At 38.6% G+C, this 25,901-nt stretch overlaps 3 protein-coding genes, 2 long non-coding RNA genes and 1 pseudogene across 16 annotated transcripts; 4 read left to right on the plus strand and 2 right to left on the minus strand.

Moving 5' to 3' along the window:
- The first annotated feature begins 588 nt into the window (after positions 1-588).
- LOC139818482 (5S ribosomal RNA) lies at positions 589-708 on the plus strand (annotated as a pseudogene).
- Positions 709-2,328: 1,620 nt separating this feature from the next.
- Positions 2,329-6,120, plus strand: LOC139818156 (low molecular weight phosphotyrosine protein phosphatase 1-like). Of its 5 annotated transcripts, XM_071786727.1 has the most exons (5): positions 2,348-2,899; positions 3,690-3,880; positions 4,011-4,172; positions 4,315-4,392; positions 4,575-6,120. In XM_071786727.1, the coding sequence occupies exons 1-5, from the start codon at positions 2,863-2,865 to the stop codon at positions 4,590-4,592; spliced, it is 486 nt and encodes a 161-aa protein (XP_071642828.1). In that variant the 5' UTR covers positions 2,348-2,862; the 3' UTR covers positions 4,593-6,120. The 5 variants fall into 5 exon arrangements, with proteins under 5 accessions (XP_071642825.1, XP_071642824.1, XP_071642828.1 ...); XM_071786724.1 differs by lacking the exon at positions 4,575-6,120 and having other exon boundaries at positions 2,329-2,889; positions 4,315-4,568; XM_071786723.1 differs by lacking the exon at positions 4,575-6,120 and having other exon boundaries at positions 2,332-2,899; positions 4,315-4,568.
- Positions 6,121-6,237: 117 nt separating this feature from the next.
- On the minus strand, positions 6,238-7,141 carry LOC139818159 (uncharacterized). Its single transcript, XR_011733401.1, has 3 exons — positions 7,006-7,141; positions 6,662-6,840; positions 6,238-6,572 (listed from the first exon to the last, which is right to left on the minus strand). It is a non-coding gene; the product is annotated as an uncharacterized lncRNA (long non-coding RNA).
- A 109-nt stretch (positions 7,142-7,250) lies between these two features.
- On the plus strand, positions 7,251-12,220 carry Hisrs (histidine--tRNA ligase). Of its 5 annotated transcripts, none has more exons than XM_071786698.1 (6): positions 7,251-7,547; positions 8,179-8,493; positions 9,079-9,291; positions 9,380-9,601; positions 9,704-10,205; positions 10,319-12,220. In XM_071786698.1, exons 1-6 carry the CDS (start codon positions 7,431-7,433, stop codon positions 10,792-10,794), a joined length of 1,845 nt encoding a protein of 614 aa, XP_071642799.1. In that variant the 5' UTR covers positions 7,251-7,430; the 3' UTR covers positions 10,795-12,220. The 5 variants fall into 5 exon arrangements, with proteins under 5 accessions (XP_071642799.1, XP_071642800.1, XP_071642803.1 ...); XM_071786702.1 differs by lacking the exon at positions 8,179-8,493 and adding an exon at positions 8,828-8,981 and having other exon boundaries at positions 7,414-7,547; XM_071786701.1 differs by lacking the exon at positions 7,251-7,547 and adding an exon at positions 8,827-8,981 and having other exon boundaries at positions 8,236-8,351.
- Ork1 (open rectifier K[+] channel 1) lies at positions 11,242-24,514 on the minus strand. Of its 4 annotated transcripts, none has more exons than XM_071786693.1 (8): positions 24,375-24,514; positions 20,093-20,642; positions 17,634-17,810; positions 16,753-17,139; positions 15,241-15,503; positions 14,657-14,812; positions 13,502-14,587; positions 11,242-13,321 (listed from the first exon to the last, which is right to left on the minus strand). In XM_071786693.1, exons 2-8 carry the CDS (start codon positions 20,232-20,234, stop codon positions 12,257-12,259), a joined length of 3,276 nt encoding a protein of 1,091 aa, XP_071642794.1. In that variant the 5' UTR covers positions 20,235-20,642; positions 24,375-24,514; the 3' UTR covers positions 11,242-12,256. The 4 variants fall into 4 exon arrangements, with proteins under 4 accessions (XP_071642794.1, XP_071642792.1, XP_071642793.1 ...); XM_071786691.1 differs by lacking the exon at positions 24,375-24,514 and adding an exon at positions 22,007-22,146; XM_071786692.1 differs by lacking the exon at positions 24,375-24,514 and adding an exon at positions 20,994-21,968.
- LOC139818160 (uncharacterized) lies at positions 22,189-24,606 on the plus strand. Its single transcript, XR_011733402.1, has 3 exons — positions 22,189-22,326; positions 23,974-24,044; positions 24,466-24,606. It is a non-coding gene; the product is annotated as an uncharacterized lncRNA (long non-coding RNA).
- Positions 24,607-25,901: the final 1,295 nt, after the last annotated feature.

Consider the following 25,901-nt stretch of genomic DNA (forward strand, 5'->3'; position numbering starts at 1 on the left):
GTGGGTCAAACGGGACGCTCCCTTGATTTATTGGGCACGTTCAGCAGACCAAGCCGCTGAGTAGCAGTCGAACGTGATTGGCTATTACTTTTAGAACCAACGAATCAACGCAGAGTGTTGATAAGACGAACTCAACAGTTGTGTCTGCTGAACGCGGCCATTGGTTCTAATGCTAAGACTCCATAGACGCGGAAACGCCGTGCGGTAGAGTGCGTTGACCAATCAGAAGGCTGCCGCAAGTCGCCTGCGGCAAAATCAAAATTTGTGATTGGTCAACGCACTCTGCCGCATGGCGTTTCCGCGTCTATGGAGTCTTAGCATAAAGGTAAGAGCCAACCACGTTCGATTGCTACCGAGCGGCAAGCGGTTCGTTTTGCTGATACGCGCCCAAGGGAAGCTGGACAAACTCATAAAGCGCTTCCAACGCAAAACGAAGACTAATATATGATGTATTTTGTTCCAATATAATCCTTATCGCATTTGATGTTATTGCGTAGGATGTAAAGGCAACGTTTATATATCACCAATTATGTCGAAAGCTTTCGAATTAAAACTGCTTAAATCGTCTCCGAATAACTCACATCATCGGGTAACTTCCATATCACGTTTCAACATACCAGTTCTCGTCCGATCACTGAAGTCAAGCAACGTTGAGCGCGGTTAGTACTTGGATGGGTGACCGCTTGGGAACACCGTGTGATGTTATCCAATTTTTTTTTTTTGGCCATATTAAATCGTCTAGGATCGAGTGCCAACACATGGGATGTGAAACATACTTGGAGATCTTCAATTAAACATAAAGGACAGAAGACATTCCGAAGATCACAACCACAACACATACTGTATTTTGTGTGCCGAGATGTCGGAAGAGAAGAAGAAAGTACTCATGATTTGTTTAGGTATTATAGATAATACCGTTATAGGTAATACAGATATTTTATAGACTTTAATTTTGTAAATATATGGGCAAACACACACATATTTTCTAAGGGGGAAACATATAAAAATAAAACAATAAGCTATTTGTACGTGTGTCGTTAATTAGCATCAGTTATTGTCTTGTGCCTACAGGCAACATTTGTCGTTCGCCGATAGCGGAGGCTGTATTCCAGAATGAGGTGAACAAGAGAGGTTTGCAAGATCAGTGGGAAGTAGACAGCGCTGCCATTATAGGATTTCACAAAGGACGTCGCCCAGACGATAGGGCCCTGAGTACGCTAAAGGCAAATGGGATCACTGATTATTCCCACAGAGCACGCCAAGTAAGATCTTACAGTTTTCGGAAGCAAATGTTAAGGAGCTTATCGTTGCAAAATTCTGTGTCATAATAATTTCAGACTTTTCTATGTGTCAAATAGTTTTATGATCAAATTCTTCTTACAAAGGAAAGAAATAGGATGATTCTCGCTGTAATTAAATGAATTATTGAATGAATAATTATTTAGAATCGTCAAATTGTTATATTATGTAAATTATTTATTGTATATTTAAATATTTTTATTTACGTGTACAGATGCAGCAAGCTGATTTCAACAAATATGACTGGATATTTGGAATGGATCAGGAGAACATGGCCTTTTTGACTAAGAATAGACCAGAGAATTGCCGAGCAAAAGTACAGCTTCTAGGAAGTTATGATCCAAGTGGAAATGACATAATACGAGATCCATATTACGTATGTAATTTTTTAGCATTCATAGAACGAAAAAAAACAATAAAGATATATATTAAACTGTTCCCATGATCTTCTTACAGGATCACGATAGCGTAGGATTTCAGAAAGTCTACGATCAATGTTTAGCAAGCGTAACAGCATTTTTGGATAAATATTCGAATTAATGCGAAGACTACTCTAAAGTATCAATGTTATAACTTTGGCATAAATCGGGCCGTGTAAACGTAGTCAATTAACGTCGAATTTACTGTAAAATATTAAACGTTTCCAAAGAATATTTCTATACTTAATGCAGTGAAATAAATATTTGTTATTATTAATACACTGTCGTAGGACATAATGATTTGTGCCCTCAGGTATTATTATAAGAAAGAGATGAGAAATACATAATAAGAAAATGTACGCAAGATAGATTATAATATGCATTGTCTTGTATGTGTCAAAATATGTTATACATATAATACAATTATAGTAAGCGATAATAATAATACATTTCTTCTCTTTTCAAGATACTTTTTTTTTATTTTTACACAGTAATAATAGATATGTTAACTGAAAAAATTAATGTATAAAAGGTTAACAAGAATTTTTCATATTTAATTTTGAAACTAAGAGTCATCTATTACTTTTTATTTTTGCATTAATGTTTCAGTAAAAAGCATGGAATTAATATTCTGAAAGTGTCATTCACTCGTATGTGTGAGTCTGTGTTTCTGGAATTTGATGAAGATTCTCTAGATCACACACTTGAAATATAATTTGCAAATAGATTTTCATGAAAGGTTTATCATTTTGTTTCAATCATAAACTTGCAATTTGGTAATTTGAAATCTAAAAGATGTCAGTGCATTGTCTCAAGGACAGATATATTAATAGCCCTATTCACTCCAACGTTTTTTCCGCCCCTTTAATCCTCCAACCATGCACTTTCGTGTCCCACCGAGATTTTGATTGTTCGCCGTTTCGAGAGTAAATGAGCTAGGACTTTGAAATTTCTACCTGATGTTCCCTACTATAACAACTTTTTCTTAGGAGGGGGGGGGATTATCTGACGATCATTTGTTTTCCGGAACAAACGACTGTTAGAAACTCGTGGGACGCGAAAGGGCATGGTTAGAGTGAATAGGGCTAGTAATGTTCAGTGTTATTTCTTTTACCATTTTGTCACCGATTAGCAAGAAATCAATATGATGCGAAAGAGAAGAGTCCTCATGGTTTGTTTGGGTATTGTATAATATAATTTACCTATTTTTAATTAAAAGCTGATGAATTTGCTAAATTGTCACACTTTTCTTAAAGTATAAGACGTTAAGTATAGGAAGTTAAATATTATTATTTCAATAAATCTTTTTTCTGGAAAAAAATATAATTTAAGTAAGAATTACTATTGTAACACACTTGTGATGAAATAATCTTTTTAGTAAATGAGAGATTCTGAATTATTTCATGTGAGGTTAGTTTACTATTTTTAAGAGTTACATAATTAAATGCATGTATATATAACTTGTCAAAGTAACTAAAGTAAATGCTAAATGCAACAGTCTTGACCTTTCTTACAACGCTATATCAGTAGTCTGCATGCTTAATCAGTTAAGTAATAACCTTAAGAGACAAGAACAACAGTATATAAAATATTGTTACTTTTGTCAGCACTTTGTATAATGATACATAAAGTTATTATTTACATTTTCACATGTTACAGACTGATCCCAAGCGTTACTTATGAATGCGTTATCGCATCACCACTTTAAAAAATCATTTATGTCTGTATGTCATTAAATCTCGGCTTTGCGTTGAAATTATTAGAAAGGCTGCAAGGAGAAATACTTGTGTAAATTGCTTGCGAGAAATGCGTTATTTTGCACTAAATCTGGAAGAAGTTCTGAAGTGTTAAATATCACTGTTGCTGTTCACATAAGTTTGCGAAATTTTGGAGTCCATTTCAAAACATTTCAACGATAATCTAATTAAATTTTAATTTAAATTAATGTTTTGAACTGATTTTTTTGCGCAGGGAATAGCTGCCGCTCCCCTATGGCAGAAGCAGTGTTTCAGGATCAAGTGCAACAGATGGGTTTGACCGATCTTTGGGAGGTCGAAAGCGCCGCTATTCTGGGGTATCACGTAGGCAATGGTCCTGAACCCAGGGCGATGTCCACACTTCGGAAGGCTGGAATTACGGATTACTCTCATATCGCGAGACAAGTAAGAATTACAATTCTTGACCCTCGCGCCTGTGTTTGTCTATCAGTTTTACATGATTGCTGGACCAAAATATTTTCCACGGCGATACGGATACAGGAACTTGAATTATATTAAGGATGATAAATTTTAGATCACGTCCAACGATTTCTACAAATTTGATTGGATATTCGGAATGGACGAGTATAATATCCACGTGCTGTACGAGATGCAACCAGAGGATAGCCGAGCGAAGATAGAGCTACTTGGGAAATACGATCCAGCTGGAATAGTTATTATAAGAGATCCTATCTTTGTACGTATCGCGCAAGATATCCTGCAAAAAGTAGAAGGATTTAACAAAATTTTGGATTTTTTGGGGATTTAACAAAATAGATTGTATATTTTTCTAATGTAAAATTGATCATGTGTAATCAGTGGGTTTTGCTTACCGACAGGATGCTGGTAGTGCTGGATTTGAGAAAGCATTTGAGCAAGCTCTGAGAAGCGTACGCGCATTTTTGGAAATTAATAAGGTGTATTTCTCGTTTCATCTAGTATTATTTGTATATAATTCTAAAAGATCACTTTACTACCCTAGTCTTTACGAACCCTATCTCTGAAAACTTTATTAGCGATTTGTTTTAAGATCACTTTCTGTGTCTTATTCCAAATGTTGTAGATTTTTATAACTAACTCAAGTACGTTTTATTTACAGGATAATACACTCGAATAACTACAATAAAAATTCGATTTAATTTTTTAAATTTATCTACCGCAGCTTATCTACCGCAGAGTATTTACAAAAATAAAAAGTTTATTTTTATATAAAAAAGACATTGATTGTTCTGAAATCTAATTTCACTGAACGATAATATACGCGATCTTTCGAATCAAGATTCGACTGTATAAAGACAAGACGATACTTTTTTCGATTTACCTTTCCAGACCCATTAGTTTATAATTTTGTTTGCAAATTTTAAAATGCATATTTTTTCTAAAAGAGTTCGATTCTTTGAAAATGGAATTTAATTCGAGATTTATTAAAATAATTTGCTGTTAAGAAGGGCCAAGAAACATGGCCTTTAACATGGGGTCTTTTTGTTTCGTATCAATTACGCGTAAAAATTTGATGAAGCAATTACGCTGAGAGGAAGAGAGTCCTTAGCCTATTACTTTCCACATAAATAACGCGCATATCAATGTAAAATAAATACACAAATGGAGTATACACGGTGCCCTGTATCGCGCTTCAGCCGTAAAATGCTACATTTGCAGACTTTGTTCTGCAAATGAAGCCTTTTGCATAATTTGTTCCTTCGAATAGAGAAATTTAATTAACATCTCGCGATGGTGAATGTCAGTTCGAGCGTAAATTCCTTCCGCTACCTTTGCCGCTACAGCCTCATGAGACGTCAGAACGAGATGTGGAGAGAATGAAACTCTGGAAATACATGTTTTCTTGTTAAATGTGGAATATGATAAAGCAAACTTCGCACGCCAATTTCATCAAGCTTTTATCACTCTCAAATATACAAGAAATTAATGAAATCTTAGAAAGAAGTGTGTGTTCTACTTTTCTTGCTCTGAGAAATGAAACAGTTTGTCAAGCTCAAAAAATTGGAAAGATTAGAAACTTAGAGGTTTCTACCGATACGAAATGCTCCAGATAATTAGTACAATTATCCTATTAAATGTTACCCTGAAGCAGGAAAATTGTACGTCTAAAGAGCCGTTAAGCGTGAATTTAATGGATGTTATCTAATTCGAAAGAAAGTTGGTGAAATCGACGGTAATACCAGGTAATACCCGCAAAATCCGATCGCGCTCATTTCGAGCCGCTTCGCGAAAGATCGATTGCAGGCTGCGGGACGTAATTGCGCGCATTAAATTGATACGGATTGGAACGCGAACGAATAGCATTGAGCCTGTGAGAGCAACGCAGCCGGGGTGTTTTGCATACGGCGTGCTTTGAATTCTGAAATGATGAATACTTATATCGAATATATACAGAAATGTTCACGCACAGCAAAATAAAAATGCTGAAAAAAATCTCTTGCCATCAATTCGATATTATATATTATATGTATATAAAAAACTGAACGAAATCGATTCATGTAAGAAAAATATGGTTTTGTTTAAAAAATATGTAGATGACGATTTTAATACGATCTAGAATAAGTAAAGAAAAAATGTTTTCTGTGCAATCAGATTTTATATTAAAATCTAATTAAGAAAACCTTGTTACTATTATTATTATATTGTATATAATATCTTATACGCGATATTTTATATAAAAAATATATAAAATGTTTATTATTTTACATTGTCATACAATTACATATATATTTTTATGTGCAGTATAAAAATTAAATACAATGTTAAAGTTAAATTGTCATTATAATCAAAACATTGAAAAATTATAAGTGTCTCTTCCCATTTCTCAATACACAAAGAAAAAAATTACCATACAAGTAATGTTTTAAAACGATTATAATAGATTGTATTATTTTTCGATCAAGCTAAAATCAATGTTATGAGGATCATAGATCACAGACGTTTTTTGCCGTTACGAGGAAAATTCCACGTGGTATTCGTCACCGCGTGGTGTCGTACGTCGCGAAGTTAGCCGCGTAGCGTCACAGGTGCATCGTTGGAGGATCTTTCCCCACCACACGTTTCTCTTTACAGCCACGTTCCTTAGCACGAGATCCGTCTGTATGTATATACATACCGAACTTATTGAAATTATTCAAATAAATTATTATATCGCATAAGTCATTTAAATTTATAATTGGTGCATACATTAGCGCGCTTCTCGGGTTTCTCCTTCAAGCCGAATCTCTCCTCTGCTCCTTCTCGTGAGGGGGGAAATTTTATAAGGACGGAAAGAAGGATCCCTCGCGACCAAATTTTCTGGACCTTTCACCTTCCGCTTTTCTCTCGTCCTGGTTTTGCAAGAATTCGATCTCGTCCGTTTCGTCCTAAGTACAGAAAACATAATGCGATCCAGAAAGGGGAGCAGACCTCATTTTATCTCTTTTCTTCTCTATTTCTCTCACAATTCTCTTATCACACATATACACACATGCATACGTCCAGTGACATTCAGTGACATTAACCGTGATTACATGCGTGTCCATACTTGCCTCGGTTGAGTGCAGGTGTGACGTCGCGATTTTTCATTATTTTCTTTTTTTCTCCATCACCACATACTGACGTACATGCATACATACAGACGTTAGACACACACATATGCGTTTACTAAATTTTATTACGTCTAGACGGCTACACGTGTGTGCCAGTGTGTGCGTCCGTTTCAGTTCGAGTACAGAAGGGTGTAGCACGGTGTAGCACTCGCAATCAGCAGACCTGGTTTCGCGAATCGCGAGAATCGAGCCCACGCGGTCGAGTCGAGCCTCTTTCGAGTGAAGTGCGCCGTAATAGGGAGGTATAGTGGGGAGAAATCGCTCTCTCGCTCGCGCGATTCGTTCCCCGGGGTCCCGGGGTTATAAAGTAATGCGCCGGCGAGGGGAACGCACGGAATCGGGCCTGCGAGACACACCGCGCTGCGATGCCCTACATGCTGACGATGGCTGACGAAATACCGAGGGATACGTTGCTGAATCGCGTGAGGGAGCAGGGCGAGGTGGTGCGACGGCTGAAAGCCGCGAAGGCCGATAACACGCAGGTACGCGCCCGCCCTTCCCTCGACCCTTCGTGCTCCCTTTTTTCCTACTTCTCCCGCGGGAATCCTCGGCGACGCGTCGTCGAGTCGCGAACCTCGCGACTCGCGTCCCCGTGCTCTCCCGTGACAGATGTGCGCCTCCTTTCTCCCTCTCGTTTTCGGAGGGGGGAATCAGCTCCGCTCCGCTCCGCGCTCGATTACACCCTGTCGTCGTGTCACCTTCACTTCCTTCCGCGAAATCGAGGGTTCGCCGCACTCGAAAGCGGTCTGCTGGTCTTTTCACCTCGAGCGTTTCTACCTTTACCTCATCACCTCGCACCTTGCGTCATGCCTCCTTGATTCGTGGCTTCGACCTTTCTTTCACGTCGGGTCCTGTTGGCTTTCAATCGCGCTCTCCGCTCTCGTTCTGAAGTCCAGCGGAAGCGTGAACGATTCTTTCTTTTCTAACAAAGAAAATATTATTAGAGCTAATAACCTTTCGTAACGGTGGATATGATGCAACAGGCCCCTCGCAATGTGACGGCAATCTTGATTGAAACAGGCGCAAAAAGTAGATTTCTCTTTTCTCCCCTTTTTTTTCTTTGCCACCATTGTTCCCGAGCCTTTCTTTAGAGCGACACGTCTCATTTCTCAGGAATACAGAGAGCAGTCTGATATAAATGTTGAGTTAGAAAGCTTGAACGATGATCTTGCGGATGTCAGCTACATGTGCGGTTGGTGGCCAACGTCCAAGGACGCCGAACTGTACGACACGTTGCGCGTCGTCGTCCTTAACGACGAGCTTGCAAGGTGGCCGCATCTGAACAGGTGGCACATTAACATGAAAAGCTTTACTCGGGAAGAGCGCCTGGCATTTCCCGCTGTGGAAGCGCCGCTCGCTTCCCTGGCGGAAAAGCTGGAGCGCTTAAAGAGCACTCGCTATATTAGCAAAGATACGCTAGACAAAAAGGTGAGGCAGCCGGTTGCTTGCGAGCAGAGCTGCCATAAATTATTTCGCAAATTGCTGCGGCAGAACGTGCGGGGAGAAGATTCTCCCAGCTGAAGATACGTAGAAGCTTTTGCACGACAAAAATCAGATATGGTTTTGGGAAACAAAATACGTTTCATTCTGAGAAATTAAATTTTCCTGAGATGTTCCTCTTGTCCAAATTCTGAAAGCTTGTGTTAAGAAAGGAAAAAAGATTAGAGACAATGTTTTTGTTGATTGTAGACTGTACGGTAATAATTAATGGCAGCCTCTTACTAGCTTGCTTACTGATATTATCTCTGCTGTTTCGACTAGTTTTGATAAATCAACATTGAGGGGGCTTTTCTCTTTCATTCTGGTTGCCTTGTAATTCCTTCATCCATTCCACGATGTTACGCCTGATACGCAACAATACTTTCCCCGTCGTATGGAAACGCAATTGCAACGTATTGATGTCCACGACGCCACAGGTGGGTACGACGTTCTCGACTATCGTGCCCCGGATAACTGAGAACGATGCCCCACACGTTCCTTATATCAATGGCGCGTTTATTTGCTTGTTCGTAGATAGCGGAGGAAGTTGCCAAGTTGTTGGACCTGAAAGCACAATTGGGAGAGGAGAATGGTTGCTCTCACAAACTCATCCTCAAAACGCCGAAAGGCACGAGGGATTATAATCCGGAGCAAATGGCGCTGCGACTGGGAGTGCTGGAGAAAATAATATCAGTATTCAAGCGTCACGGTGCTGAAACGATAGATACGCCTGTATTCGAGCTGAAAGTAAGGGTTGCTGTTAGAGACGACGTTAATTTCGACCTTACCGGTTATTGGATATTAATATTGATACCTACTTTTATCTGTTACACAGGATGTCTTAACGGGCAAATACGGTGAAGACTCCAAGCTCATCTATGACCTGAAGGACCAGGGTGGTGAGATCCTCGCACTTAGATACGATTTGACAGTTCCTTTCGCGAGGTATCTGGCCATGAGCAAGATATCTTCCATTAAAAGATATCACATTGCCAAGGTCTACCGGAGAGATAACCCAGCTACGACGAAAGGCAGATATAGGGAATTTTATCAATGTGTAAGCACAATATGCATGTTATTGTATCCCAGGGATACTTTATTTCATTGACGTTGACATTTTTGGCATTTAACATTTCATATTTAATTTGATATTTTCAAGGATTTCGATATCGCCGGCCAGTACGATCCAATGCTACCGGATGTAGAGTGCATCCGGGTTGTGTGCGAAGCGTTGGAAGTCTTGAACCTGGGACCCTACTTAATTAAGCTGAATCATAGGTCTTTGCTGGATGGCATATTCGCTGCGTGCGGCGTGCCGCAGAGTAAATTCCGCAGTATCTGTTCCGCCGTAGACAAGCTGGACAAGAGCCCGTGGGAAGAGGTGAAGAAAGAGATGATAGACGAGAAAGGATTGGACGAGCATATCGCCGATAAGGTCGGCAAGTACGTCTCGCAGTCCGGTGGAGTAGAACTGATAGCCGAATTGAGAAAAGACAAAGAGCTGATGAAACAGTCTGTCGCTGTGCAAGGTTTAGACTCCATGGAACTGTTGCTAAAGTACTGCGGCATCTACAAAATTCTGGACAAAATTAAGTTTGATTTGAGTCTTGCGAGAGGACTCGATTACTACACGGGTGTTATCTACGAAGCTATATTGTGCGGTATGTATTTTGATCTTTACTTTTTAAATTTTCTTGGTATATTACATAATGGAACATGCAGGTTACGAAATAATTCTGGCAAAATATTAATAGCGTTCGTTGATTCTTTACAGGAGACGATGTTGGTGTTGGTAGCGTAGCAGGCGGTGGCCGTTACGATAATTTAGTGGGAATGTTCGACAGCAAAAACAAAAATGTACCCTGTGTCGGCGTGTCGGTGGGCGTGGAGCGAATATTCAGTGTTATGGAGGCGAAATTGGCGAATAAGGGCCTAAAAACGCGTACCGCCGAGATCGAGGTGTTTGTGGCGAGCGCACAGAAAAATCTGCATGAGGAGAGAATGAAGATACTAGTGGATCTGTGGGAAGCCGGCGTGAAGGCGGAACAGTCCTACAAGAAGAACGTCAAGCTCCTGGCGCAATTGCAGCACTGCGAGGAGAACGGCATCCCGCTGGCGTTAATCGTCGGAGAAGGCGAGCTGGCGAAAGGTGAAGTTACGCTGAGAGTCGTCTCGACGCGAGAGGAGACTCGCGTGCCACGTAGCAACCTTATCAAGGAAATACGGAGGCAGTTAAAAACGTTATCGTAGCATCCCTGTATAAGTTCTCCTCACCGTCGCGAGATCGACATCAGTACAAGAAAATATTTATATCGCATTTAGTTTCATTTTGATCCGCATGCCGGGAAAAGTTTATTTATTAGATTTTGCATAAATTTATTTGTATGATTTCACACGACATGCTAACGCGCGCGCAACCGTGATAAACTCTTTGTAACTGATAGACGCTAACTGTGAAGTCGTACGACAAGTGAACGCACGAGGAAGTGTAAACGACGCTCTTATAACGACGCTGTAAACTACACTTACTACGTGAGCATGTAGACAATTTTCACATGAATAATCCTTTAACTGAATTTCTCCGGATGAAATCTGGAATTTAACTGGTAATAATTCACAGCTTTGAGCTACCGCTCGAGAAACCAAATACATCTTTATAATTTATTTTGCAAGGACCTGTCAATAAAATGTTATAAATTTCGTAAAAAAAACGTCCCTCGTTCCTTTATTTATTACATTCAAACATTTTAAGAATTAGCGGAATAAATATGATCGCGCGAACGGCTGTGATAAATGCCCGAGTCACAAGATCGCAGCTGACAATGTTTGAATTGCGATACGAAATATTAATCTGTAAATTACTTCGATTATTTGACATGATTTACGTCCTAACTTAATAAATTCTCGAATCGATGAATTTTAATTCAATAGAAAATATTTTTAATATTTCTATTTACATAATATCTACGTTTTCTAAGTAATTTGTTTAACTATTAGTTTGTTAAATTAAGGATATATATGTCTTACTCATTATATCACAGTCTTCTCTTATCAAGTTTAAATTAAAATCTAATAACTTACATATTTTATAATTTACTTACATTTCTAATAATTATCATTATACTAGCGTTATCTAGTATCTTATGAAATAGATTTCTCTTAAAAAATGCTACAAATTGGACTAGTCTGAAAAATTAGATACTTGTATACATTGATACAGACAACCTTTCACAAAGCTGATCGCCTTATTGTTAAATGACATTGCCTGGAGTTTGGATATAAATGCATCTAAAAATTATACTTTTTTTATCTACGGTGTTTCTTGATAAATTATGCATCGTTTTGAAGCGAAACACGAATTTGTTAATTACTGTAAAAAGTTCTTGTTCTAGCATATATGAGATAAAATAATTTTTTGTACATGCAATATATGTTGTGGAATTGAAAATTTCTAATGGGCAAGATTCCCGTCTTACGCGTAAGTTTCAGTAATTCGGGAAAAATTCGTTTTGCGAAAATGTAGAGTCAATAGTTTTTTAACAAAAATTATAGTTAAATTCATAAATAGCGTTTATATATCTTAAAAACTGTTAGTATCTCGATATTTTTGCTAACAAAACTTGACTCCAAATTTCTCTGTTTTTAAAATAAAATAAAACAGTTTCTTTAATCGTTACCTTTCGCACAACATGATTACGAATTTGTTTTCCTTTCATTTTTTACCAGGTTTCTCGACTTTAACTTCTTTCAAGTCCGTATCCTCTTCCTTTCGTGCAGACCTCGTCATAGCTTTGTACTGCTCGAACGGATTGATCGTCGGCTTCTCTATCGTCATTTGCTGCGATGGCTTGTACGAGTCTATCAACACGCTGGGCTTCCTTGATTCTGGGGACCTTCCGCTGCTCGTCGAAGCATCTAAATTATCAATTACACGCATGTGTGTGTCATCCTGTTTCTTCTCCATTTCAAGCGGAACATCTTTGAAATCCACATTCGTCTCCTGCATTCCTCTTTCAAGTGTCCTACCCAATTCGTCGTTAAACTTTACTAATTTTTGCTCGAACACGGAGGAGGGTGGCTTGTAAACCGGTTTATAAACTGGTACAGAATCCTTTTGGGGATATATTCCATCTTTATGCATGCTTAAAATCATGGATTCATTTAACGCCGCAGGCGGCTCTTTGGAAATCTCGAGAACGAAAGGACTGATTGACGAAACACCTTTTTGATCCCTCCAAGGTGTAATTTGCTCGTCTCTCGAACCCGAGGGAACTACCGTGGAATCTTGATGTTCATTTTTCGATAGCATATTCATCTCCTCTGCCGGCGACATGATAGTCACCGTTTTCTGACTTGGACTGGTCGATTTGCTAATGTCAAAAGTTTTGGTGTTGTCCATAGCGAGGGGACTGAGGGGGGGAGTGGTTTTCTCGGGTTTGTCGGAATAAACGTCACTTAGGCTGAATGCCCTGGCGCGACGACGTAGATTCATCTCCGTGATCTGTCGCTGAAGCATACCCGCTTTCCATTTCGGCACCGGTTTAGGCGTGTGTAACGGCGTAGGTGTGGACTTGGTGCTCGTCGGACTCGGTTGCAGATTGAGTTGAGCGGGTCTTATGGAAAAACGTTGATTACCGGACGGCTGTTGGATCGGTGACGAAATTCCAGGCGGTCCCTCCATGTACACGAGCGGTTCCTTCGGTGACACGGAAATGAAGGGCTCCATTGAGACGGGTTCTTGAAGATTTCGATCGTTCATTCTCTTAGGGAGTCGTAGCTGAAAGTATTTTTTATAGAATAAATTTCAAGATTACTATCGTTTGTGTTAAATTATTAATTGGTGTACGCTGTTGTGTTTTATAATTTATTTCAAAGTTCTAAATTTTTAATATTAGGTGTGAGAATTTTATAGTCGTCGAATTTTACAAAAATTTGATTTTTAGTAGTGCAAGCTTACCGACAATCGTGGTGAATCATAATCAGGCGGCGTGGGAGGACTTATTGGGGTCGCTACCGGTCTCAAAGAGAATCTCCTAGGCTTCACAGGAACGCTTCCCTTCCTGATGTAAGATGAAGGTGTGCTGGAGCCGGAATAACTGTTGTCAGCCAATTTGAGGGACATCCTCCTGCTTGATTGCGCTCCCGTGACGGTATTCTGATTGCTTTGATTCGCCGAAACTGAAGCAGGCGCGTTTGAGAAAAGGGTGAAGAGACTGGGTAACTTCGGCGGGCTCAAACAGGCCGTTCCCAATTTTCTCTTTGGTTTCTCTTGGGCGACGTACTCGTCGGGAACCGTTCCTACCCGTGCGTGAAGAGCGGTCAATGCTCTAAGGAAATCCGCCAGACTCGTCTCTTCCAGCAGATTGTTACCTTCCAGATAACTTGGCAGATTGCCGCCTGTGTGCGTGTAATAATGTGGCCTACTCGAGATCGAATCGTGCCTCACGTTGAAGTACGAGGGCAGCGGGCCGATCGAATTATTTTGCTGATTGCCGTCGTCCACTATTTCAACGGGTTTCTCCGTGTTTCTCGTATTAGGACCCGCGTCCGACGACCTCTTATTCGCGAACTGTTTTCTCCATCTAGGGAAAAAGTTCTTGGGCGCCGGTAATGCGATCGACGCAAATTTCTTGTACGGTTTGTTATCCTTTGAGGACATGCTCGTGTCGCGATCCTTCATCATCTCCTGCAGCTTTGTCGAGGTTACTCCGGACCAGGTCCACTCGCTGTTACGTTGAACGGAATCGTCCCTCTTCGCGTGCAGTCGTATCTCGCTGGCCGCTCTGGGTCGAGGTTTGCCAAACGGAAACTTCTCACCGCCGATTGTCCATTGAGTAACGCCTTGATCGGCTGATTCATTCTGCGCGTCGGTCTGTCTCTCCATTTGGTCCAACTCGAAGTCATCCCGTGGAGGTATGTAACCGAGGACGTTCACCAAACGCGCCAAGAGTTCCGCCGGTTGCACTATGGCGTGCGCGGCGAATGTCGCGTTCTTGTCTATCCTTTGGAGATCAGTCTCGGACACCACACGTGTCAGTTCGTCCTTTAAATAACGCGTTATGTAAAGGCAACACAGTATTTAAAAAGGGGTGATAAGAAAATTATGGCTTACCGTTGGTACCACTTCGCTGTTAGCTCGTCGTCGTGGATGCGGTATAAAGCCGTCCGTGTATCCGCCAATCGTTAAATCTCGGAGATTCGGAAAACTGTTACTGCGCTGGAATTTCGCCGGAGGTTCCTCGGTATCGTACTTGTTCACATATACTCTCTAATAAAAAAAAAGTCCAATAAATAAATGCTAAACAAATTAATAATCGGTGCTTAAAGAATTTCACTGATAATATTAATAAAAATAATAATATTAAAAAAGATATATAATTTATAATTATAAAATCCTGTATTAATTTATATTAATTATTAAAAATATAACAATTAAATGTAACTAGCGAATGATTAAACAGTAAGCTATGTGTTCGACGTAGCAAAAATTAAAAGAGAATTTCGTTATTAATTTATTAATAAGTCGAATAAATTTATAAAGATTTCGAACACAACACGTATTTAGAAAGAACAAAAAAGATGATAAAATAAAGATTTTTCATAGGAATATGTGGCAGACAGTTTCATATATGCAGAATATGGCAAAAGTATGCAGTTGCTTAAGGCCATCTGGTCCAAGCCAACCAGGTCACTTACTTTGACCTTAGAGAGCTGTAACTCGTTGAAAACGCGGCGCAGGTAGTCGACCTCTTTGTTAAACTCGTTCCAAATCTTGCTCTGCGTAAGCTTGAGATTCATCGCCAGTTTGTGCTCGAGCCTCGTAATCTTCTTGCTGCGCATACCGCGAGCGATGAATGTCATTATCATGACGATGTAGCCCAGCCCGAAGGAGATCCAGCAAATCAGGAATATCTTGTACATAATGAAGAACGGGCCGCTCCCCTTCGTATTGTCCTGGCCTGCGAGATTTAAGCAGAGAGCTAAGAATAGAATCTTCTTCGTGGCACAAAAGCTTCTCCCTTCATTATTCCCGTCAATTTTCACTCACGCTTGATTTAATCAACTGAAGATATTCGTTTTGAATAACTTCGAATAATTTTCATTTAGGAGATTATGAATATATATTTTAATTGTACATTTCATGTATTGCTCTTATCCTTTTGTTTCTCATATTTTATACTTTATTTTCAATTACATATTTTAATTAGCTACATATGATTATGCATGTAAACAGTTTTATTTTTTAATTTATGACGGGCGTGTAGAAAACACTACTTACGTATTAAGATCTGCTTCCTACGTGAGCATGTAACGATTGAAAACATTCATTTTTTAATTAGGCGAAACAGGCTAAGCTCGTAGATTGTAGCAATTGATGTTTATGATAAGAATACAAATGTATACTGTTTCAATATTATCAACCAAGAAAGCTGACGAAGTTGATCAAACGTATATAGTTTCAAGTGGCTCGATATTATCAAATTAAATCAACTAAATGTTAATCATTCTGAATTACGTATTATTTGTTACTAAAAATAAACACTTCGGCATAGCAAATTCGGTATTACTCATTTTCTTCTCGAAAATAGATTAAACATCAATTTTTATATATTTTTAAGCTCGAAAAACTTTTTATATTTTTCTGTTACGCATAGGCACAAAGTAGAAAAATGTTAATTTACGATTTTCTCAATTTTCTACAATAATTTAATTTTTTTTATTTTAATTTATGTATTTCCTCATTCCAGTATTGTATGTGGTATCTAGGTATCTTTTTGCGGAATGTTTTGTAAGTTTCTCAAAAATATTATCTTGTTCAGTAATTATCGATTATACAATACAGATTCATCGTCCATGAACAATTCTGTTTGTTTTATAACAGACAGCCTGTACACAAAATTCCTTTAATCACGTCGCAATCAATATCAATTTTATACTTCTGCAATACCTATGTCTTTGCCATACGTCTGTGCCATACTTAGTTCGAATTACGAATGATGCGACTGAATAAATGATATGAATGATGTATTATATCATCCATAGAATAAAAAAAAGAGCAGTTTTCAAGAACCGTTCAAGAACGCACGATTCTACGACTCGCGCGCACGGTTGCGAAAATAAAACTTCACTCTTACTAGCGATAAAAAAAAATAAGTTAATCACGTTTCGCGTGCGCGTCTGAAGGAATCGATAAGATAGGACATTTACCCGCCACGAAATCTCCGAAACCGATGGTCGTGAGGGTAACAAAGGCGTAATAGACCGATTCATCGTAGGACCATTTCTCGAAATACGAGAACAGGATCGCCGGGAAGAAGATGAACACGATGAAGCCGGGCGTCAGGTACAGAAAGATCTGGGCAGCCAGTCTCATTGTTTTACGCGTCTTGGGCGGTATCGACTTGTTGGACGAATAATCGGTGAAAGACTGACGTTGCTTATAGGACTTGTACTTCTGATAGGCCTTGATAAACACTTGGCTGAAAAATTCACCCAGCTGCGTCAGCAAAATCCCGTTCATCGGGATGCCTATGAGACCGTAGAAGATCATCAAGATGCGGCTGAGGGTGTTTGTAGGTGCCAAATTGCCATATCCTGCATAGTTTATAATAATAACGTTAATAATAATAATAATAAATCAATTATTTAGGAAGACTAAAGAATAACGAAGATTACTGCTAGAAAGGAAGTTATTGATAAGGAGAGACCTCCTTACTTCAAAGAAAAATCATGATAATTTAAAATCTATTAATTTTTAGGAAATATTTTAAAGATTATGTATAATAAAATTATAGCTGATAATTATATAATTATCCTAATTTAAAGGGAAGAAAAGCTTAAACAAACTGATAATTCGATATGTACTTATTCTCTAAATTCGAAAGACGTCTCAATGTTTCAAACGTTTTCTTGAAACGTTAGATCTTTGGCATAAATACGTAAATAAAAAAAATTTGTAACTATGCGTAATTAAAGGGTATAAAGATGGAATGGCATAAGCTAGTCCATTGACTTTAGATAAAAACTGATTATAATTACGACTTAGATACGTTAAAAAAAGAAAAACGCTTCCACTGATAGGTATCTACCGATAGTGCTGACGACCGTGTAGGCAAAATAAAAGCTGTTGTAGTAGTCCCATCGTAAGTGAACGACCTCGTCCTCGGTCGGTTCGTGGACTGATTTGCCGCAGTAATCGGTGATCTTCTGCAGAATCTCTTTCTCACTATGGTTTGCACTGGGTACGTAGTGTTTGTGAAGTAACTCTGAAAGAAATAATTACACGTGTATGTACTTGAAAAGTGGATTGGCCGTCGGATAATCTTAAATTTTATCTCGCCGTCCGCTCTCATCCGTCTGTCTACTGAAAGATAATCTCTCTTTCTTCCCGAACGGGGACGTTTTCGAGACAATTGCTGTACGCAGCTATCTTATCAGCCGATATTTGTCGTCTTATATTGTCGGGTTTGTTGTACAAGCAGACCCCCGCCTGGACCTTCCGCGTGCGCAATTGCGACCGGAACGCGATTGTCTTTCGTCGCGTATCGAGGCTAACGGAATATCAGGACGGTGCCATATCCTTGTAGAGAGAGAAAAAAAAGATAAATTATAAATCATCCCGCAGTTTTCCAGAGCGTATTTTTATTCCTCGTGATGGGGCATAGCCACCCGAGGTAGGGGATAATAGCCACGTGAGCGGATATCGCCACTTTCGGTTTTGACAGGAGTGGCCGAGATAACGATTTCGTAATAGATTTCGGTGACACTGACACTGGCCGTCGACTAACTCTTCCCGTCGCACCGACATTGTCTGGTTATTTAAATAATGCCCTTTTCTTGCACGAACAATGCATCGGGCATGGTCATGTACACAAAACCCAATGACGCCGAACAGCCGCGCCGACTTTCCGGCTATTTGCGAGATTGTTACAAAAGATATGACGCATTTTGTAGAGTTGCGAAATCAGCATCCCGAGAAGTTCTACTTTTTGAGGATCCGATAGCTCATCTGAGTTTGAATCGCGTTCCGAGAAGGGGTGAAAATCCAGATTCTGAAACTCTTGATCGCGGCATCTAGAGAATTTAAGACATTGAAAGCTTCTTGAGATTCCCAACTTCGAGGAATCTATCTCCGATATATCTCAGATAAATATATGAATAGAAAAATTAAACGAGAGAAATTAAACTTCTCCGTATCTGTTACAATCGAATTACGGATTTAAAAAGCGACAGGCGGTGCAACCTCAAGTGACAATCTCGATGACACAACTGTTTTAGGATGCTAGAAGCATAAAGGTATTTCGTTACTAAATGCATGTCGGAAGTTTCAAACGTTTTACACGCCAGACCCGTATTCTGCACGACCGTGGCCTAAGCACAGTTTGCATTATTATCACCGAAATCTCGTAACACGTCGCGAGCAACACGGCATGAGTCGGTATAGTCGACATAGTTAATTAATCGATTGATTAATTAACGAGCACGCGATACGGGCATGATAGCGACATTTTTTATGACGTGAATATAAATAAATATGCTTTCTTAATTAATATTCAGAGATGTTAAACTTTAATCTTCCGTGATAACGCGCGCGCATGGAATCTCAAAAGTGCCGTTCCGCTTATCGAAAGAAAAAAACATTATTTGGTATTTGAAAGATACGGAGATACCAATCAATAATAAGATTCTCAGGAACATTGGCTTTTAAACGATTAAACTAATTGTAAGATAAGAAATGCGCGCACTTGATGTAAGCGAAGCTTCCGTTTATGTTCTTAGCTACTAAATTGCAACGACAAAAAGCTACAACTGTTCTCTGATCCCTTTTTCCAGGATTGGTTTATAAAATAAAGTTTCGCGTCAATATCTCGAGGACTTCTCTCTCCGTGTTGCGTTTCTAACAAACGGAGATATGCAAATAGTTTTGCAAAGTCGCATTGCAATAACGACTTGCAAATGACATGCAACTCCGTTCGCGTTTTCGCCATTCCGCTCGCATGTAGCTTTCTCCTTGATACTTCGACGAAGCTCGTCAATCAAAACGACTTCCAGAAATCAGGACTGCTTTGCTATTTTTATACCTAAATGGTTTTGTTATTTTTATGTCTGCTTTAATCACGAATAAAAATTTAATGAATATGCGTAAAGTACGCGCAAAATGATTTCCAAGAATCTATGCTTTACTTTAGCGATAGCGTTTGTCGCTAGTTTTCAATTTTGGACATTAAGTACTTCTGTAAATCTTCGAATTATCAGTAATCAATTTATCAAAGTCTATTAAATTTGAATAAAAAATTATTGTTCGCATGATTCTCGAGAGATCCTTCATTCTATTAAGAAGAAATCGATCATAGAATTTATAGGCGGGACGAGTTTTGGTAGGTCTAGAACACCGAGTCGTATTTGCCTATCAAATATCAGGATAATCTATCAATTACATCAAGTATCCGGAAATCATGAGTTCTCGTTAACGAGAACAGATTAGGGACCGATCTTCGCGCGAGATAGCCGATATCGTCATCCGAGATTGTCATCATTATTTTCTTACTGTTGATCGTAGTGCGTTCAGCTTTTTCCTCGTCGATCTTCATTTTCTCGTTGTGGCTCTCGATGAAGTAGAAGATGGTAGCGCCCAACACCAGGTACGCGACGAACAACAGCAGCAGGGCGAGCCATTGCTTCTTGGACATTCTCGAATACTGTCGGCGAGATGCTGAAATCTAGCGTGGACCCGTCTGCCAGACGAGATGAGGGATAATTTCCAAGGAATGACGATTCCCGTCGTCAGACAATCAAGACGTCCCCGTTAAAGCGGCGGATATGCCGCGGACTCGGATTCTCGACATGATTCCTGGTTGGGCTGAACAGCCGATCGAGTGAGCTTCCTGGCTCGCTCGCCACAAGCGCACTAACTCTTTCCCGTCAAGAGCGGCTTTCTTTTACGGCTTCTTAGGCGGCGATTATCGTATCGATTATGACGAGCTCTCACGAGGGCGATGTTATCACCCGATATCTCCGATCCATCAGAAGTCTGCTTGACGATTTAGGCGTCGCGTCGTCATCGCGGTTGCGTCTCACTGCTAAGCGCCTGGAGGACCCTGTGACCAAGAGATCGTACAATGTATAACGATACACTGATGCAGCGGTCGAAACGCAGGGAGCCTTGCAAAACTTGAAATATGCAACGCCGCAGTATTAATTTAATTTATACCAAGTGTTAATATGAACTACGTTGCAAGATAATTGATATATGAGTTAAAATATCAGAGCAGGATGTGGATTAGATATAAAAAAAATCGATAATATCTTCCTCACCCTTTGGGAGGCGATGACACCGCTGCTCTATTAAAATTTCTTGAGACTATTTGACTAATCAGGTTTCGTTGCACGGCCAATAATTCGGCAGCTCGAAAAGGAGAGACGTGTTGGCTTGTAGAACTCGTAATTACCCGAGGTGAAATCTATCTGGCGCACCTTCGACGTCAAACCGCCAAAACCCTTCCCTCAACAATGCCGGTTGCACAATACGTTCGGTCTCCGCCGGTGAACATCATATATCCTACCGGCTTGCCGGATCGCGAATAACGAATAGCGATCCACGTGGATCGTAATAGCGATCGATTTTTGCATTCGCAAGGATAATTTACGGCGTGAAACAACGTCGCGCGTGTCTCCCTCAAGTTCACGCCTCTCGTTCGGTCGCGTGACTCGTCGCCGGTTCGAGCGCATGGTACAGAAATTTGCATAAGTGCATATCGAGCTCGAGACAGCACAAAGTATTTCAGAATTGGCGGAAAGTCATATGAGGTCATGTGAAAGAGCTCGTATCGCTTATTGTGAGAAACGGGACGACGATTTCGTCGATTGCTCCCTGATGAAAATATCGAATTAAATTAAATGAAAGAGCAGGCGATCAAACGTCGACGTTTCGATATCCCAGCCAAGAGTTGAATTAAAAGTTATTAAATTAAAATCGTTATGTAACAAGGCGAGTCCGTTTCAAGCTAGAGAATCATATGATGATACCAATTCGGAAAGTCGAGAATTGATATACAAAATTATTGCGTGACACAGTAAAATGGAGAACGGCGAGCGATCGGAGGACAAACGCGTTCGATTCGTCTTGATCCTCTTACGGCGTCATAAATATGATTTATAACGCGCGAGGAACGTCTCGGCCGCAATGGTCTCGACGTGTCGATCGCTATTTGCTAATAACGCCGTTGTGGACATTGCTCGTTTATACTGGTCTGAGAAAATTCGCGTTTATTGCGAGCAGAGGTCGGAGACTCCTCGGTAACAGAGATATATAACAGGTTTCAGATAAAAAAAAGAGAGAAAGAGAGAGAGCTCTTGTCTGCCGAATTTGGCCTCGAATGCGAACGAAGAAATATATATATATATTAAAAGACAAACAGATACTGATACGTTTCTTGAAAGAGTTAAGACTTTAGAGGATTACGTTTTAACAAATCCATCTCTCGATATCTCCACTTCGTCCGAGAAATCCGTCGCCGGCCGGGCCTTCTTCTCCTCCACCCGTGTGACGAAGGAACAACGCGTCACGTACGTTATCGCGAATCTTCGGTGACGTTAACGCACATCACGCCAGTATCGATGATCGCCTCTAATTGACGAGATAAATTTGCGGACGCGTTTCGTGCACGGATATTTTCTTCACTCGCAAAACGGCGACGAATGACGAGCAGTTATCGCATTATTCTCTCTCCAAGTACAGTTCGCTGGTCTTACTTCTTTTGTAACGTCTAGCTAAAACGAGAAGTATGATTCATTATAAAAGTGCAATTATAATTAGCAGAATGTTTGAAGCAAACAGTTTATCACACTACTTTTTGTTTTGAGGAGATAATTTTCTTTCAAAAACGTTTAATAAAATAATGTTATACCTGGGAAGCGCGAGTCTAAAAAAAGAAAGCTATAGTGGAAGCGTAAATGCGTGTTTAAGAAAAACTTTTATTTAAAGATTGAAATTTCATATTTATTTTGAAGATATATATATTAGTTATATAGTTGCAACAATTTTTTCGTAACATAAACTAATTGTTTTAGTATTTTCGGATGATTGTATTTGGTAGTTTTGTTTAGGCTTTAAGTTATAATTTACAAAGACTATCTTCTCGCTTACGATGACACGAGTATAACAAAATCTTGGACCTATACACTTCTCAAACGAAGAGACCATGCAAATGCCTTATTCGGTAACGTAACCGCTATTGTTTCATTGCAATCCGGTGATAATTGCGAATCTCACGCAGAGCCTGTAACTTTGAAAACGTAATGACGCACTTTAATGTAAGCAGGTTGAAATGATTAGTTGAATGACGTTTTACGACGGCATTTTAACTCGAATAATTTTATGGCTGTTAACGGCCATTTAACAACTGTTATTATCTTCCATTTACTGCACACGTCGTGTCGGTCACGGCTGCGGTTAAAATATGCCGATACTAACGCACGTGCGGTAATTAGTTAACAATTAATGTGTAAAACAGTTGGTCGGGAAGAAATATGAAGTATTAATCACGCGTCTCATATCGATCAACTCACACGAGTCACACGATCAAACAAACTCTAATAGTCTAATAGTCGTACCTTAAAAAAATTGAACGCATCAGTATTTCGTGGAATCGATGTCGATTACGTTACTAGAAAGATAATTTTTTTTAGTAACAATATAATTAATATTATTAGTTAATGTTGGTGCTATAAAAAGAATAAATTGCGTCAATAGCTTTTTTATGTATAAATTATTTTGAAAAAAACTAAACTTTTAAAAGTGGACTTTGTGACTTGCTTAAATAATGCTCAATATCTAAAAATAACATTTATTTCTTTATCGTCAGATACAATGTTGCAAAGTCGATGTATTCTTCAATAAATCATACTATTTTTTTGCATATTAATTAAGGTGAACATATGTCCGACATCAATCATTAAAAACGATCGAAAAATACCAGCCGGCAAATATCTGTAAGACAGCATTACGCAGTAATAATTGTAATTGTGTAGTAGCAATTAAATTACAGGAGATATACATGAGATCGTAATTATTGAATGGTAGAATTGATGGTATATTGACTGTTCATCTGTGATAACGTTAAGATTGACAACGATACGTTATCAAGTATTTTTCCATTTCTTGAATTTTCCATTACTTAATCGCTACTGCAATACTCAGTTGCCGCATTTGATAACTTTTAAATATACTTGTTTATTTTTCACTTTCAATATTTTTCTTGTGAAAAGATCTAAACGAGAAATTTCTGGTGAACAAAGGTGGCATTATTATTTTAATTCAATTAATTTTTATATAATATAAAATGTACTTCAAATTTTTGTGAGAGATAATCAAGACACTCTATGTTGATGTTTGAAGAGATATTAATGATAAATATAATTTCTTTTTAGATAAATCGTAAATTCAACGAGTTAATTAAAGTTATATAATAATGAGAGTAATCAAATGGAAACAATTACACGTAAGAGTAATTACACATAAAGTTATACAATCTATATAGAATATATATACTTAGAACGTATTTATTTAATTAATATATAGATACAATAAATATCACAATCCTAATTTTCATCTTAATTTGTCATCATTTTCCATTTTTACAAAAAATCATAATCAATATCTTAATCCACATGGATATGTCAAATACAAATTCTCCAAAGTTCAATAACATACATATACAAAAGTCAAGAGACACTTCATATATTAAGCGTCAACAATAGTTAATCCGAAAATATTACTGTTCTTTTATCTTTATTGGCTTATTTAATCGCTTTATACCCGTAATACTCACCTGTCTCATCCGTTGCATACTGCTTTAGCACGTTGCACATATCTGCCTTAAGCCGACGATCCACATTTTGTAATAACGTTTATGATCACAGGCGCGGAACTTTGAATCATTTTCGGACGGCCGGATTAATTCTATTGACAGAGATTCCGCAATCCCGTTGTTGTAAAAGGTCTAAGAGTTTATCTGTCGAATTAACGGATCAGCGCGGTCGAGTACTTGGCCGAATGAAGACTATCCGTAATCGAGAGCAGCACTAGGCGAAAGATCGTCCGGATGATGGTGGGAGGACCGAAAACGAGTTCTGCAGTACTTGTCAAAATGATCTTCTTAAACGGTATGTTAAAGTGCTGCAAAAATAATAAGGGAATAGAAAAAATGTTTTTAATGTAATTCAAGAAAATAATTCAATATATTTGATGATTATATCAGTCGCTTTAAAAGATGGAACACTATAAAAAGAAAGCTAAAAATTAAGAATAAAGGAGTCGATGTTTCCGTTCGTTTTTAATACAAGGCCAACCGTTTCGATCACGGCGTGTATATAACTGCATTATCTGCTACATTTCACGTCCCGTACTTAGCTGTGTTAATGTGTCTGTTTAATCAGCAACCAAACGCTAATAACAGCTCCCTTTTTAGCCATGAGAATTCGATCAGAGAAAAATATTGAATTTATTCAAAAGGTGAAATAGCATAATTTATTATTTTAATAATTGCCGAAAGATTAATCTAGAGATATAATTTTCCAAGCTTTAATTAAATTTTTCTTAAGGTTTAAATCAAACGTCATACCAAATCTTTCATTTCCACCCAGGTTTGCTTAAACTTCACACAAATATGTTTCATGGTATTTACGAAAGAACAATTTAATTCTCGAAAAAATAAAGGTACAAAACATAATACATATATTTTTCTCGACCTTCTTGAAACACTTGTATACGATACAAATATTATATCCATCTATCGTTATAAAATATGTCATCACATATTTTAGTTTAGCTGTTATATTCTTATATTGTATTTCATATAGTGATGTAGTATTAATCACAACGGAACTTTTCGTTTGTCAGACTATTTATGTGTATAGCATTTTTTTTACACGTACTCAATTAAGCCGTAATTCATACTGTTTTATTTAATGACATAAAAAAATAATATAAATTTACAGTCATTGTATGTAGTCATTGCTAATAAGCAAAATGTTAGCAATGAGCCAGCAGTTTGCCAGTAGACTCGGACAGGATATTGAGGCAGATTGCCATCAACTGTGTTGACAGTAAACGCATGTTCTACCAGCAGTCTGCTGACATAATTTGGCAACAAATTTCTAACAGAAATCAAGCAGAATCTAACAGTATCTAACGATACTCCAAATGGAATATACATTTAAGTCAAATGGAATATATTTAAATGGTATGAAATGGCAGATTCTGCAATCAATTTGCCATCCTATTCTGCTGACATTTTGCTGACAAAATTTGTAGCAGATACTTTGCAAAATCTGTTTTCGACAGACTTGTTTCTCTG

The sequence above is a fragment of the Temnothorax longispinosus genome, chromosome 8 (assembly GCF_030848805.1).
Source record: "Temnothorax longispinosus isolate EJ_2023e chromosome 8, Tlon_JGU_v1, whole genome shotgun sequence".
Taxonomy (NCBI): domain Eukaryota; kingdom Metazoa; phylum Arthropoda; class Insecta; order Hymenoptera; family Formicidae; genus Temnothorax; species Temnothorax longispinosus.